Source organism: Mytilus edulis, chromosome 1 (assembly GCF_963676685.1).
Source record: "Mytilus edulis chromosome 1, xbMytEdul2.2, whole genome shotgun sequence".
Taxonomy (NCBI): domain Eukaryota; kingdom Metazoa; phylum Mollusca; class Bivalvia; order Mytilida; family Mytilidae; genus Mytilus; species Mytilus edulis.
The window spans coordinates 41,885,369-41,902,828 of record NC_092344.1 but is presented as its reverse complement, the minus strand read 5'-3'; the positions used below and the strand labels follow the sequence as shown (position 1 = coordinate 41,902,828).

The following is a 17,460-nucleotide window of genomic DNA, read 5'->3' as shown; positions in this document are numbered from 1 at the left end:
TTATTATTTATTATTATTTTTTACAAACCACGGACTCTCTATACTAAGTCAGTATAGAAAGTCCCTGTAGAAACAGGAAAAAAATAATACAAACAAATACATACCGTGCAATAGCAGCTTATAACATTTTAAGTATTCACATATTACATGCATGCTCAGCATCGCTTTTTTTGTTGTAAATATGATTACACTTGTAGTGCATACCCATGTTAAAGATATGTATTTAAGTTCAAATTTGAACCATGGTTGGTGGCATCAACTAGCAATTTGGACACCAACCATGCTTAAAAATTATACAATGACAATTTGTTATGAACAGATAAATTCTTCAAATTATCAGATGACTATAATTCTTGTTAACTTGTTTTGAGAATCTTTTTTAAGCATTACGGTTTCTGACACTAATAAACTGATAGGGAATACAGAAAATCAATTATTAAGTCTCCCAAACAAAGTTTGGAGACTTATTGTTTCTTCTTCTTCTTCTTCTTCCTTTTCTTCCGTCACTTTTAAAAATGAACTTGTCCGCAGCGTTTCTCCAAAACTGCTGGTCAGATTTACTTAGGGTTTCATAGAATTTTAGACTAAATGTCTAGGTGAGCCATCAATCTTTCGTGTGTGCATTTGGGTCTATTAAGGGGTATTTTGGGGGGCAGAAAGGAGGGAGGGGTTTACTATGGAACCCTATGGGATTTTATTTTCTAAAATTTTCAAATGAATATAACTTGAAAACTGTAAGTAATAAACACGCAATCTTCAGAAATGATCATAGGACAATAAAATAAATCACATGAAATATAGGATGAGTCCCTGGGGGGTCATCCCTCCCCCTTCAATTTGAGAATATGCTATTATCTTGTAAACAGTCCAGATCCCCACCCCTAAACCATATATATTCTTGAATGGGACGATAAAACAAATCAAACGAAATTAAAGGGAAGTCCCTAGGGGTCACCCCCACCCCGTTCAATTTGAGTATATACTATTATCTTGTAAACGGTCCAGATCCCCACCCCTAACCTATATATATTCTTGTAGGGGACAATAAAACAAATCAAATGAAATAAAAGGGAAGTCCCTGGGGATCACCCCCACCCCGTTCAATTTGAGAATGTGCTATTAACTTGTAAACGGTCCAGATCCCCACCCCTAAACCATATATTTTCTTGTAGGGGACAATACAACAAATGGAATGAATTAAAAGGGAAGTCCCTAGGGGGTCACGCCACCCCCTCTTGTTTGAAAGCTTGTAAACGGTCAGATGTCAATCCCTAAACCATCTATATTCTTGAATGGGACGATAAAACAAATCAAATGAAATTAAAGGGAAGTCCCTTGGGGTCACCCCAACCCGTTCAATTTGAGAATGTGCTATCATTTTGTAAACAGTCCAGAACCCCACTCCTAAACCATGTTATATTCTTGTAGGGGACAATAAAGCTAATGAAATGAAATTCAAGGTAAGTCCCTGGGGTCACCCCCACCCTGTTCAATTTGAGAATGTGCTATTATCTTTTAAACGGTCCAGATCCCCACCCCTAAGCCATATATATTCTTGTAGGGGACGATAAAACAAATGAAATAAAATAAAAGGGAAGTCTTTAGGGGGTCACCCCACCCCCTCTTGTTTTAAAACTTGTTAACGGTCAAGATCCCCACCCCTAATCCATATATATGCTTGTACGGAAGAATAAAACACATCAAATGAAATATAGGGAGAGTCTATGGTAGTCACCCCACACCTAAACCATATATATTCTTGTACGGAAGAATAAAACACATCAAATGAAATATAGGGAGAGTTCATGTGAGTCACCCCACCCCACATGTATGAAAAACTTTTAAATGGTTGAGATACCCACCCCTAAACCATATATATTCTTGTATGGGACAATAAAACAAATCAAAGTCCCTGGTGGTCACCACGAACCCCTCCTGTTTGAATACTTGTAAAAGGATGGGACCATAGGAATGGCGAGTTATGGGAGCTTTGTTTGGGAGACTTCGTAATAGCATCCGGTTACAATTACTTCTTGTTCGTAATGTTTTTCAAGTACTTACTGACAAACCTGAACTAAATGTATCTAGTAGCTAATATTTTACCTCACTTTGCGGCCATTAATTGAATTGCATTGAAATAAAAGTTTTTTTCTTCACTTTCAACCTTTGTTCAAGTCTAATAAGCTGAACGATCAGTTGTTATTTTATAAGGATTAGTCACGAATCACAAATGAGTTATTACTTATTTTACCTACTTGTGTCCTTATAAACGCCTTTGTTCATAAACAATGATTTATATTGCATTTTCAGCCTCCTTTCAGATACACCGTATACAGAGAATGTTTGGTTCTAATCATAAATACATTTTTAACCAAATAATTATAATTGGATAACTTCGGGGTTTGGGGATATAACAAATGAGGTTCAGAAATTGACTATCTTGTTTATCAAATTAATGTTTAAAAAGGATAATACTGATTACAGTAACTTCGTCGAACAGTTCTGATTTGCATCACTATTTTTTTGTTTACTCGAGTTATGGCCTTCTGTGTTGGTCATTAAATATTAGGTTTTGTTTGTAGTTAAATATAAAAAAAATATGATTGCCAACGAAACAACTTTCTACAAGAGACCAAAATGACACAGACATTAACAACTATAGGTCACCGTACGGCCTTCAACCATGAGCAAAGCCTATACCGCATAGTCAGCTATAAAAGGCCCCGGTATGACAATGTGAAACAATTCAAACGAGAAAACTAACGGCCTTACTTATATAAAAAAATTAACGAAAAACAAATATGTAACACATAAACAAACGACAACCACTGAATTACAGGCTCCTGACTTAATAACAGGCTCCTGGCTTAATTACAGGCTCCTGACTTTAGTTTGTTTAGACGCAAATTAAAAGTCAAACCTTCATGTATATTTTGGATAGTTGTCTGATCAGTCATCATATACCATCTCTCATTATTTTACATAATATAAAAAAGAAGTTGTGGTTTGATTGCAAATGAGATAGCTCTCCACGAGAGACCAAATGACACCGAAATTAACAGCGATAGATCACTGTACGGTCTTCAACAATAAGCAAAACCCATATCGTATCGTCAGCTATAAAATGCCCCGAAATCACAAATGTATTTAACAATTCAAACGAGAAAACTAACAGCCTAATTAATATACAAAAATTGAACGAAAAACTAATATGTAACACAGCAACAAGCGACATCCACTTAATTACAGGCTCCTGACTTGTGACGGGCACATACATACACAATGTAATGGAGTTAAACCTGTTAGCGGGATCCCAACACTCCCCGTAACCTATGACAGTTTTGTAACAATACAACATAAGAACGAAGTATACAAATCAGTTGAAAAAGGCTTAACTAATTAGATAGATATATAACATAAGCACAGCGTGGACAGTTACAATCGATTAAGATGCAGTGGTTGGTTTAAGTTTTTAAGACATTAATTATCGCTCAAACCTTCACGGAGGTTAATGATACTTTGACAGAAGCCTCTTTGTTTTGAAATGCATGAAAATATTTATAGCAATATGTTTTGATTTTTTTTTTATATTTTTCTTATAAATTGGCTTAGTTTAAGGGAGTTTCGATTTACATTCAACCGAAGGTTTAGCCTATACAACTCAACAAGAGCTTCATCAAACCATCATAGACTGAATTACTGTAACCTAGATATCATTTTTCATAAGAAATATTTTGAAAACATTTTTTCCATTGTTTCTGGATCAGAAAGTGTAAGCAGCAAAAATGCCAAACAAAATACTAAGTTACTGAAATCATCAATTGACTTCATAAAAGCGATAGCTTTTTTGGTGATTTGCTTAGTAGGCTATATCTTTAAATTTATTTGACCTGTTTCAGCATTTTGATTTTTAAAATTAAAAGCGGTTTAACAAAGTGCTTAGCAATTTCACTTAACTTGTAAATTTTTTACCCAAATTCATAATATAAAAATTGTTTAAATCATCTATAACTGGTATGGACCTCACGGGAAAATAAAGACTTAATATTACTGGTATAGAAAAACTTTCAAATAAAAATAAACAATATATTTTTTTCAGGTGACAATCCTGCACAAGGCACATCATTGAACAGTCAACCAGTGCCATCATTATGTCCGGGATCTACTGCTTATGGAGCAGAAAGGTATGATTTGATATGTAAATTAATGATCCTACGATTACGGCAAATAACCGTCGTCCGTCATCTTCGATTGATAAACGGTGTAAACCAATCAATCTAGAAATTTAAGGTATAGAATCACTGATTCGGCAGCCCGGTCGAAAAGAACATACAAGCACATATCTTAACTAAATAGTTTGTCAATAGGTGTAACATTTGGGTAGTTTTGGTATTAAATAAAAGCTTGGGGACTTGGGATCACTGTAGAACTTTGTTGAAAGTTTCTTTTGAATAATAGTAGGGATGACAACTCTGTGAAGATTTACTAATCGAGTACTCGTTGGATTTACCGAGCGATACTCGAGTACTCGCTCGGTAAAACATTTACAGAAAGAAAACACAAAATTATACCCATTTTATATATTGAAGGTAAAACCCTGCCATTGTATGTTGTGTGAATCTACTGAACATTCATTTAGTCACGGTGTGCTATTAATATTTTTGTGGCAGTAATTTTTAACCATTGTGCTTGAACTGCTTTTGCTTATATATATATAAAAGTTTAACATATTGATTGATGGGGTATATAAAAGATATTTTTGCCGTTTATTGTACATAACAATTTATATATATATGTATATATGTTGTTTGAATTTTGTTCTGTTCAGTCTTTGTGTAGTAAAACGTATTCAACTTATATTTTGTCCCATTTGGTTCATTTGGTCAGAAGAACAGAAAAAAAAAATGAACGAAGAGGATCTATTACACAAAAAAAACCTCCATCTCATTGACAAATCTCTTCATGAATAAAAGTGCAACTGATATTTTTCTATCCAATTCACATTTTAATTAACGGTTAAAAAGCTTTAAAATACTTTCAAATGATTTACATTACATTAACTAAATGTCAGTAACTTTACTTTGTACACTTTAACATGCTATACTAAATAATACTACAGAAACTTTAATCCGGGTGTAATTTTCAGTCTTATTTTTCACCTGTCATTCAACCCAAACTCTAATTGAAGAACCCTTTGTTCTTAATTACCTTTGATCTCATCTATCCAACTTTTTTTTTTACCTGTACTACCTATAATTTTAAAAAGCTGGATAAATGAGAATGAACCAACATTATTACCTATGACTAGATAATAGTCCAAAGAATTGTATACCCTAATTGATAGCTCATTTACTACATGTACTCAATATGCAAACACACTGGTAATAATCTAATCAAGTAATTATAAGTAGATTCAATAGTTTATTAAAGTCTCACCACATACATACAAGTGGTTTATTCCCGATTGTCCCACCTGAAAAGTTCTGATTGTCCCACATTATTTTTTATGTGAAATGTTTTTTAATAAACAGAAGACTTTGTGTTTATTTTGTTAAAATAACAAGAATTAACTATTACCTTTTCAAAGTATTATTTTTATATTATATCCATTTTATTAAGTATAAGATATGATTTTTTTTAAATTATGAAATTAATGCACTTTTAATTATTAAATAAAATAACATTTCGTATCTAAAAACATATCTAAAATGATACTTTTAATTATAAAACAATTACAAATAGAATGAAATTCAAAACAGTGTGGCTGTTGCCATTGATTGACACATTAAATTCATCCATTGACTGGGACAATTTACGTGAACGTTTGTCTGTAACGACCACTGTTCACGACGTACCTACGATAGACATTTAAACTGTGGGGTCACCAAGGTTTCTTAACGCCTTTAATTATAAAATAGTTCGAAAAATTAATCAGGAATAACCTTTATGTTTTGATTTATATAATTGATATAAATCAAAACATCGTGTTATTTCTGATTATTTTTTTCGAATTACTTTATTAAGGTGTTGAGAACCTTTGGTGACCCCATAGATAAAGTGTCTTTAAAAAGTACACAGTGAGCAATGGTCGTTACATACAAACGTTCACCTAAATTGTCTCAGTCAATGGATGAATTTAATGTGTCAATCAATGGCCACAGCCACACTGTTTTGAATTTCATTCTAACAACATTTATAATATATTTTTTTTGGTTAAGATTCTAAATAAGTATTAAAATAATGCATACAATCGAAAAAAGAGTAATCTAATTACAGTTTGTAATTATTAGCTCACCTGGCCTAAACAATTTTTCAAATATCTTCTCCTCTGAAACTACTAAATGGATTTGAATGAAACTTAAAATAATTGTTCCTTAGATTATCCTGCACAAAGTGTGTGCTTCGATTTTTGATCCGTCAAAAAACATGGCCGCCGTTACTTAAAATAGAACATAGGGGTCAAATGCAGTTTTTGGCTTATATCTCAAAAACGGAAGCATTTAGAGCAAATCTGACATGGGGTAAAAATGTTCATTAGGTCAAGATCTATCAGCCCAGAAATTTTCAGATGAATCAAACAAACCATTGTTGGGTTGCTGCCACTTAATTGGTAATTTTAAGGAAATTTTGCAGTTTTTGGTCATTATCTTGAATATTATTATAGATGAAGATAAACTGTAAACAGCAAAAATGATCAGCAAAGTAAGATCTACAAATAGGTTAATATGACCAAAATTGTCAATTGACCCCTTAAGGGGTAAATGTCCTTTAATGACAATTTTTCACAATTTGTTCATCATATTTGCTAACTTTAAAAAATCTTCTCCTCTGAAACTACTGAATGGATTTGGATGAAACTTAGCATGATAGTTCCTTAGATTATCCTGCACAAAGTGTGTGCTTCGATTTTTGATCCGTCAAAAAACATGGCCGCCCTTACTTTAAATAGAACATAGGGGTCAAATGCAGTTTTTGGCTTATATCTCAAAAACGAAAGCATTTAGAGCAAATCTGACATGGGGTAAAAATGTTCATTAGGTCAAGATCTATCAGCCCTGAAATTCAGACGAATCAATCAAACCATTGTTGGGTTGCTGCCACTTAATTGGTAATTTTATGGAAATTTTGCAGTTTTTGGTCATTATCTTGAATATCATTATAGATAAACTGTAAACAGCAAAAGTGATCAGCAAAGTAAGATCTACAAATAGGTTAATATGACCAAAATTGTCAATTGACCCCTTAAGGGGTAAATGTCCTTTAATGACAATTTTTCACAATTTGTTCATCATATTTGCTAACTTTAAAAAATCTTCTCCTCTGAAACTACTGAATGGATTTGGATGAAACTTAGCATGATAGTTCCTTAGATTATCCTGCACAAAGTGTGTGCTTCGTTTTTTGATCCGTCAAAAAACATGGCCGCCCTTACTTTAAATAGAACATAGGGGTCAAATGCAGTTTTTGGCTTATATCTCAAAAACGAAAGCATTTAGAGCAAATCTGACGTGGGTAAAAATGTTCATTAGGTCAAGATCTATCAGCCCTGAAATTTTCAGACGAATCAAACAAACCATTGTTGGGTTGCTGCCACTTAATTGGTAATTTTAAGGAAATTTTGCAGTTTTTGGTCATTATCTTGAATATCATTATAGATAAAGATAAACTGTAAACAGCAAAAATGATCAGCAAAGTAAGATCTACAAATAAGTTAAATATGACCAAAATTGTCAATTGACCCCTTAAGGGGTTATTGTCCTTTAATGACAATTTTTTCACAATTTGTTCATCATATTTGCTAACTTTAAAAAATCTTCTCCTCTAAAACTACTCAACCAAATTCAACCAAACTTCAACTGAATGATCAGTAGGGTGTATAAAATAAAGTTTTTTTAATACTTTATGCATTAGGTCAACTATATTTGGTGTATGAAAATATTTTATGATCTAAATGTCGGTTACGCAGGTTTTATTTGAACTTGACCTCATTTTCACAGTCCATTGATAAGTTTTAAGTGTTTGTGTTTTGGTCTCATTTTCTTTATTTATAAACAGTAAGTCATATATATTTGTAATATTGAAGAATTGTTAGCTGTACATGTTTGCCTGGCATGGTTCAATATGTTCAATAAGGCATTGTTTACCAGGTGAGCGATTCAGGCTCTTGAGAGCCTCTTGTTTTTTTTTGTATGAGTAGAGGATGCTCTTAGAACATTGTTCATGTCACACAGCCCAAGCTGCTAAATGTGATAACTATACATGTAGGATGCTCAATGAGCACTTCTCATTAGTGCGTTATAATGTGGAAATGCTGAGATTTTGAGCATAATCAGTAATTTTAACTTGAAGTATAGATGGCTAACGCGCAGTTACAAGTCACGTTTATAGACAACGAGCGAGGTGGGCAGAGCCTTGTATACAGAGAAATCCGTTTCCAGGTTAAGAACAGACGCAATGATAGAGTATACTGAAGATGTGCTACAAGAACCTGCCCTTCAACTATTCGTACATTAAACAACATACCCATTGGATTCAACCTAGTACACAATCATCCACCAAACCCAGCCAAACTAGAGGTGACCAAAGTATTGCAACACATAAAGAAAAGATGTAGAGCAGAGACTACTCCTGTACCAGCAATCTATAAATAGGAAATAGCCAAGCTTCGTACACAAGAATGGAATGATGGTACTCAAAGGATGGTTGAACAGCTACCAACTTCCCCTTCTCTGAAGTCCAGTCTTTATCGTCAGCGAGGGGACCTTATACCACATCTACCAACATATCTACCGAACATTGACCTCCAGGATGATTGGACCCAAACTACAGCTGCTGAAAGATTCTTGCTTATCAACGATGGTACCTTCGATAAGATTCTTGTATTCGCCACTGACAGCAACTTACAACACCTGACAAACAATGACAACAATACAATCTCCGCTGATGGTACCTTTTACACATGTCCATCAATCTTTGAACAGCTGTATACTTTACATGCACTGATTGATGGAGAGATGTTCCCACTGGTTTTTGCACTTGGAAAGTCAGAAGACAACTATACCAGATTCTTCTCACTACTGAAGACTGCTTGCAGCAATCACCAGATTCAACTGAACCCAAATAATTTCTTCATAGATTACGAATCTGCTGTACAGAATTCTGCCAGATAATCTTTTCCGAGAACTACTATCAAAGACTGTTTTTTCCACTTAACACAATGTATTTGGCTTAAAATGCAATCAACAGGGCTCGTCACTAACTACAAAGGGGAACCAGACATCCACCAACTGATACGCAGGGCAGCAGTTCTCCCACTCGTACCAACAGCAGAAGTAGAAGACGTCATATTCCATGAACTAGCAGAGTTGGAAAATTCAGACTCAACTGCAAATACTACCCCTTTTACAGATTACGTCACTACCTACTGGGTTGAAGCAAACAGACAGCATGTCACTACCAAACAGAAGGACCAAGAACAACCAACCACTTAGAAGGTTGGCACAGCGGCTTGAAGAAAATGATCCCAGTGCCACACCCAAACATATATACACTACTAAACTACCTCAAAGAAGAACAGGCATTTAATTGTGTTCTAAAATGCTTGATTGAAACCCATTATAATACATTAATGAAGAAATGAGTAGCGCTTGATATATTATATTTAATGACTTAACATTATATTCTATGTTTACTGCTATTTCATATTAATATGTGCAAAACAAAATATTTAATAATCATTTTATCTTCTTTTTTTCATATTTACAAGAATTGTTTTTAGTTACCTGTAATTTCCTACTTTACACTATAAAACAGATTAATCACAATCAAAACAATTCCCGATTGTCCCACAATTAAACTTCCCAATTGTCCCACAAAATTTCACTACCTTTTTACCTGTTATTTCAAAAAGTGGGACAATCGGGAAGACACCATACAAGTATAAACACAATATAATATCAAGTACACAATATAAAAATTCAGAATGCATGTGCCATTCTTAAAAGAACTATGAGAGACTGTTATATACAATTTTAAAACAACAGAATTAAAACATAGTTTTGTTATTTTCACAAAACATAAAAGTGCAATATCACAATGCACATTCAAGGATAAAACCTGATACATGTACATAATAAAAAAAACCTGATTTTTAACAGTATAAGATACTATTTCGTCGCAATAAAATATTATGGCAGGTTTTGGAAACAGAACTACAAACATTTTCATTTTTGAACAAAACTATAAATTTTTCATCATCTGAAAAAGTTAAAAAACATATCATTTTGTTGAATTATATCAATAAATAAAGACTGCCTTACATTGTAAATCTTCCTATAATGGACATGTTAACAATACATATTTTTCATCTTCTATATCATCACAATTGAAACATAATCTTTTATCTAAATCTAATCTTTCGTAACGATCAGTTTCAATTTTTAAAGGTGCTACTTCACATCTAAATTTCGCATATGCACTGCGATATCGAATAGGTATATTTTGCAACAAATATTGTTCAGTAGAGTATGAAAATTTAAACAATTTATAAGTTCTTAACTTATTTCCTTGACCATAAGAATCAAGCTTTGTACTCTATTCAGTTTCATAATTATCAAAAACATTAACTTCTAACTGATGGATTATATTTTTATCTAGTATATAATCATCTACATTACAAAATCTGTCCATAGTGTAAAGTTTCAACATTTCTATCACTTTATAACTCCAATTTTTAATTTTATATCTACTTTTTCTAATTGACCACATAAATAATTTATAATTTATCCTGTCTTTATCCATTCTTGTATATCTTGCCCAGTGTCTTAAAATGTAAGACCACTGTTTAACACATGGAGGCTTCCAACCCATGTCACCTGAAACAGCATAATTGGGAGTATACTTTCCAACTCCCATATAAAATCTCATGGCTCGGTTCTGAACTGCTGAGATGCAGGATAATTCACTTGTACCCAAAATAGCTGAGCCGTAATTGATGACTGACCAAACTAATGTGTCAAACAATTTGGTGAAAATATTATGTTGCAAGCCACCATGTGCTTTACATTTTACTATAAGAAGGCTTATGCCAGACTTGCAGACTTTGCAACTGCCTTTGCCATAACTTTATAATCTAAAAAATCATTTAATACTTATCCTAAATATTGATAGCTAGAAACATAATCAATGACTTCATCATTTATATTAAAAACACAATCTGATCTTATCACAGAGGGATTTCTAAAATGCATGAGTTTTGATTTATTTAAATTAACTTTTAAACAATTATCATTACACCATACACCTTATACATTAATCAATTTCTGCATATCTTCTGTATTTTCAGACAATACAACAAGATCATCTGCATATAACAAAATAGCAACCTTTTCTCCGTCAATGTCTAGTATACCAGTATTTAATGCTTTTATATCATCATTTAAGATATTAATAAAAATATTAAAATAACTGTGGATAAAACACATCCTTGTTTCAAACAAGTATTTACACTGAACCAATCAGTAGTATTTCCGTTCACACTAACACAGCATTCTATATTTGAATAAATGGCTTGCAAAGCACACATAAACTTTGTACTTATACCTAAATCTGTTAATTTGTTAAACAATAGTGACCTGTCAATTGTATCATATGCCTTCTTAAAATCTACAAAAGAGACAAAAGTTGACAATTTACATTTTTTTCTAGTTTCAATTATTGACGTTAAGGTGGAGACATGGTCAATAGTACTCCTGCCTTTGATAAAACCATTTTGTTCATCATTAATTATCTCCCTTTCATCTAACCATTTTGTTAATCTATTATTTAAAACACTACAATAAAGTTTGTATGCACATGGTGCTAAAGTAATACTTCTGTATGACAATGGATCACTAGGATCAGAAGTTAAACATTTTGGTATTGGATTAATTATACCTTTATTCCAAGTATTTGGAATTTTAACATATAAAACATAAATTAAATAATTTTGTTAAAGTACAAATAACTAAGAAATTTTTACACAATTCAGATTGAATTAAATCTACACCTGAACTTTTATTATTCTTTGAACTCATGACAATATTATGAACTTCATCAAAAGTTATTTCATCATCTAATAAATCAGAAACAATAATATTTTCTAAATTTAAATCTTCTTTTACAAGTTTAGGATCTGAGTTGTTACCTTGATTTAACAAATTATAAAAAACAATCCTTCCATTTATGCAATACTGAGTCCAAATTGTTTGTTACAGAACCATCTGACAGCATAAATTCTTTCGGAATAGCCGATTGCCTTTCATTTCCTATACCAATGTTACCAATTTCCCGCCAAAATTGTTTGGAGTCATTATTGTTCATATATAACAAGTCTTCTTGACATTGGTGCCAATAACAGCGTTTAGATTGCTGAACAAGTTTATCAAAGTCCTTTCTCTTGTTCAAATATAGAGTTCTTAATCCAGATTTATTGCTATTGTTCGTACAACGCAGAGACTGGTTCTCGGCCGAACATGTCTCATTCTACTTTGAAGTCAAGTCATTGGACCACCACGGTTTCTTGAAACGTCTTCTTTTATTGTTACAACTATTCAAAAGTTTTGTTTTTGTATTTAGTTTGGAATTCATCACATTATGCATTATATTAACAAATTCACAATATATATTATCTACATCATCTTGTTTACCCTTTCTTTTTCTATATCTCTAATACATGAACTTATACTATTAATAACATTTTCATCTTCTAACCAACTATTCGGAAAATTTTTGACATCATATATAACACGTTTCTGAACATTTTGATTTTTTACATTGATATTTTCCTTTACAATATTACCACACATATAACTTTCCATTTCCCAGCATAATATGGAATGATCAGGAATGAATCTGGGTTCAACTGACCCTATAGAAACACTTTCATTAGCTAATTCACTAGCTCTGATGACTTCAAATTTCTTGAAACAATTTAAATTTTCATATGGTACGACACAATAATCGACAACTGATGAACCCCGTGTTGATATGTAGGTTAAATCATTTTTCATACTATTTCTACCATTTAATACACAACAATTTATATTTGACAAAAAAATCACAAAACAATTCTCCATAGCTGTTGGATTTAAAATCAATCACTTCTAGGAAAGGTACATTATCAACTCCTCGAATAAAATCTTCCATTTCGCCTATCCGACTATTGAAATCACCACATATATAGAATGGATATCCATTGGGAATAGAACATATTTGTGACATAAGGGTGTCGAAAAAATCATGTACAATAGTAGATTTAGCTGAAAATTCAGGTGGTAAATATGTAACGCACACATATAATATATTTCTATTATTTGTTTTATCGCTGAACTTTACCCATATTATTCCATCTGTGGATTTATCTTAAACATTTATGTTATGTGAACATAGGAATTCTTCTTTAACTAAAAGACCGACGCCTCCTGATCCAGTTTTTCGCTCGTGTATGGATATGACTACGATTATTTCCATACCATTTGTAATGGTCAATTTTAATAATATTATTTTTCAAAAGATGAGATTAAGTTATTCCAATCATATGAAGATCTAGTTTTGTAATGCAGTCATTTCTTAAAATATTTTTATAGCTATTTGCATATTTAGACCAACCACTAATGTTCCATAACCCGCATTTATATGAATAATGCCTACCACGAGCTCGGCCTCGACTGCCATGATATCGGTCACACTATTTTCCATTAAAAAAAATCCACCATTAAAATCATTTTTCCTAAAACCATTGTTCATGTCAGTATGTGTAGTGTTACGCTTTGGTCTACGAGTCTCTCTTGTGTTGTTCACCTGTGTGTTATGGTCTTAGTGTCTTTAAAAAATAGATTACTCAAACAACAGTATTTGGGAACCGTAAAAACAAATTTTAAATCAACAAAAGCGTGTTGGTTAGAACTTACTTGATATGTTTTTAAGCATTTCCTGAGGGTCGAAGCAGGGTGCAAGGAATGTGTTTTTATTCAAAAATATTGTCTTGTAAGTTTTTTTCTGGGACAAGGCGATTTCTCATTTTTGTTACGAAAATAACAGTCCTGCTGATGGAAATATATGCCCTGACGGTAAAGAGGGGGGGGGGGATGACTAAGATTAGCTTAAAGTTTATGCCTTAGAATAGTACTCTTGTTAATAGCCTACCTCTTTTTGGAGGATTTAATTTAAAGTTAAACACAAACATTTCAATCTTTTTCTAAATTTTATTAAATTTGATTAATATTTGATTTACCGTGAGGCGCTCTGAATAAGCTTTAGAAAGCAACAACATTCTAACACAACACCGATTAGTCGAGTAATATTTTGGTATTCGATACTCGGTACTACCGAGCGATACTCGAGTACTCGTTAACATCCCTAAGTAATAGTAATAAAACAAAAATGAAACTATAATAGGATGGCACATTTACCCTGCTGTTTAGATCAGAGTTACATGTTTTTACACTACATACCTCTGTTAACAAGAACGGTCTAATATGCAAATATATTCAGGCTGAATTTTTCAGAATAACCCAAGGTATAGTTTTGACATGAAATGACAGCCAACTAATTTGAACTGAAGTCAAAATATAGTTTTTATATCTAATGACTGCCACCTTGTTTGAACTTAAGTCTTTTTTTTTTACATCTAATGTCTGCCACCTAATTTGAACTTAAGTCAAAGTAGCCATTAATGCTTGAACTTGCAGAATTTAACAAAGAAGGCAATGGGGCTATACATTAGTAGTTTTATACCTGCATGTTTTATGCAGTTACAAAAAAAAAAAGAAAAAAAGAGGAATGCAATCAATTTGCAAGCCTTTTTCATCTAAATGAAGAGTATTTGTTTGATTTGAATATTTTATTATTTCGACTTCTTTTTATAAAAACCAAAAACAAATTATATCTGTTGCTTGATTTTAGTTTACTCAGCAATATGAGATAACTCAGATCATAAAATCTTATAACGGAATGTATGATGAATTAAACATTTTTGAAATCCCCCCCCCCCCTCACACCACTGAAAACGATTTTTTCTTTTGTTTTCTGAAAGCATTTTATAAGAGCTATTTTTTCACAATAATTTAAATTTTTGATTGTTTACTTTTCTTTCAAATCAAACAGCATTTTTTTCCACGATTATTCTAAACAAAATCAGAATTTTGCACAACCTATATCGCCAAAAAATCTGTGACCTGATATCACTTACATGTGGGCAAACTATGCCAGTGCAACGCCATGACACAAGTTATTAAACAACATCGGCAGGTTGAAGGATCATAATATATTTTTTTCTGTACATATAAAGCAGTATCATATAAAGTATTGCTTTAAATTTTTCACATTGGCACAATTTCTGTACATATAAAGCAGTATCATATATTGGGACATCTTTTTGGAATTTTGGATCCTCAATGCTCCAACTTTATACCTGTTTGGCTTTATAAATATTTTGATATGAGCGTCACTGATGAGTCTTATGCAGACGAAACGTGCGTCTGGCGTATTAAATTATAATCCTGGTACCTTTGATAACTATATTCAGATAAAAATTATATTTAAAAAGTAAAATCACAAAAATACCGAGCGCTGAAGAAAATTCAAAACGGAAAGTAGCTCATCAAGAGGCAAAATCAAAAGCTCAAACACATCAAACGACTGTATAACAACTGTCATAGTCCTGACTCGGTATGTTAAAACTGGCGGATTAAGCTATGTTTTATAGCTTACTAAACTTCTCGAGTGTATGACAGTCGCATAAAGATTTTTCTACTGTGCTAAATTGATACCCTTTAAAGTTGGCACGTCTGTAAATATAGACAATGCAATTTCCCATAGGTACTACTTGAACGGCTAAAATTTTTACAATGAAGTTTGCTAAAAAATCGTATCCTGGAATGGAAAGATCATATGCACTACTATTTTATACAAAGGCCAAAACAAAGGGTTATCTGGCATATTTTTAACATTTCTATTCCCTAGCGAATTTAATTTGTCTGCGATCCAATAGTATTTATTATGGCAAAACTTTTAAGTTGTGTATCTATGATATGAAACATAGAGATCATATCTGGGAACCAGAAGGTAAATAAAACAAAATATCTTTGAATATTATATATTTCCCCAAAGGAAGCGTGGTTTATGAAACAGCCGTATTTACAAAGTGCAACCTCAAGAATAATATTTAAGTTTAATGAATGGATAACGTTAACATGGATTGTATCTACAATTACATGCTTTATAAACTGTTATCACCGTATATCCTGTTCCTTCTCAAATCTTTGTATTTATGAAATAATTTGATAAATTTTAAGGACACAGTTATCGTCCTTCGGTTTTCGTTGTCTACGAATATAGTCCCTAGTGTGAACAGTGTATAACTTTGCATTTTTTATTTGATACACTTTCTCAATTTATTTCTTGATAATTAATGCATGAAATATTAAGAAGGGGATACAATAACATGTTAAAAAAATGTGGGTGCTGAATCTTTATGTTAAGTAGTGATTTGGACCAGTTAAAAATAGTCAAATTTTATTACGTCTGAAGCTGTCAAACTGAATTTTAGACCCCCTTAGCACATACATGTATGTAATATATTTTAAGACGTGAACAATTTGTTTATAATTTGTATGGGTTATTTCGTCAGTGAATTGACCTGGATAAAAAATTTTGATTGTTATTAACGTGCAGATACAAAGATATAATAAGTAAATTAATCTTCACTGCCTCAAGGGAATTCCCTGGTCTTTGAAATCTGATGAATGAATGAGATAGTAGTTGACTGTGTTTAGAATATTTAAACATCTTAAATGAAAAGACAAGTGACAGTGTTTTGACAGGATGGTGGTACCAAACTCCTTGACTAAAATTAACTTAGCTCTTTTAATTTTCTATTTTTACATTTCTATTCTATAAAATAATTTCAGACATTTTGTAAAATGCCTTCCAATTTTAAATCAGTCATTATGTAAAATGACTCAATCTTGCTGGCATTTAACAAAATACCTATATTTAGAAAAATGCCAGTAACATATACAATGATTTTGAGGTGTAAATGTCCAACTGGTAGGTGATGTCTGACCTTGACATCATTTCATAGTTAAGTAGTCAAAGTTATTTTTATGGCCCCGCAACGACGTTGTCGGTGCCGTATAGTTTTACCCTTGTCCGAAATTCCGAAATTCCGTCTTTCCGTCATTCCGTCATTCCGCAACAAACCATTGTACGGAGTTTTTTCTAAACGACTTCAGATATTGGGCTGATTTTTGGTATGTGAGTTAACTATGATGAGTTACAGATGATCAAGTTTAAGTTTCGTTCCGCTCCACTAATTTTTGACGAAATTACGGGCTTTGGACTTTGAGAAATTGTTGAAAATCTCAGTTATACGGACTTTTTTTCTAAACGCTTTCAGATATTGGGCTGATTTTTGGTATG

General features: G+C 32.4%; 1 protein-coding gene across 1 annotated transcript in view; it reads left to right on the top strand.

Annotated features, from left to right (window-relative positions):
* LOC139515879 (E3 ubiquitin-protein ligase rnf213-alpha-like) overlaps window positions 1-17,460 on the top strand; it is a 161,502-nt gene that overhangs the window by 12,986 nt on the left and 131,056 nt on the right. Inside the window, exon 2 of the mRNA XM_071305655.1 lies at window positions 4,100-4,184. Coding sequence (XP_071161756.1) covers window positions 4,100-4,184 — 85 coding nt within the window. The remainder of the gene's footprint in view (window positions 1-4,099; window positions 4,185-17,460) is intronic.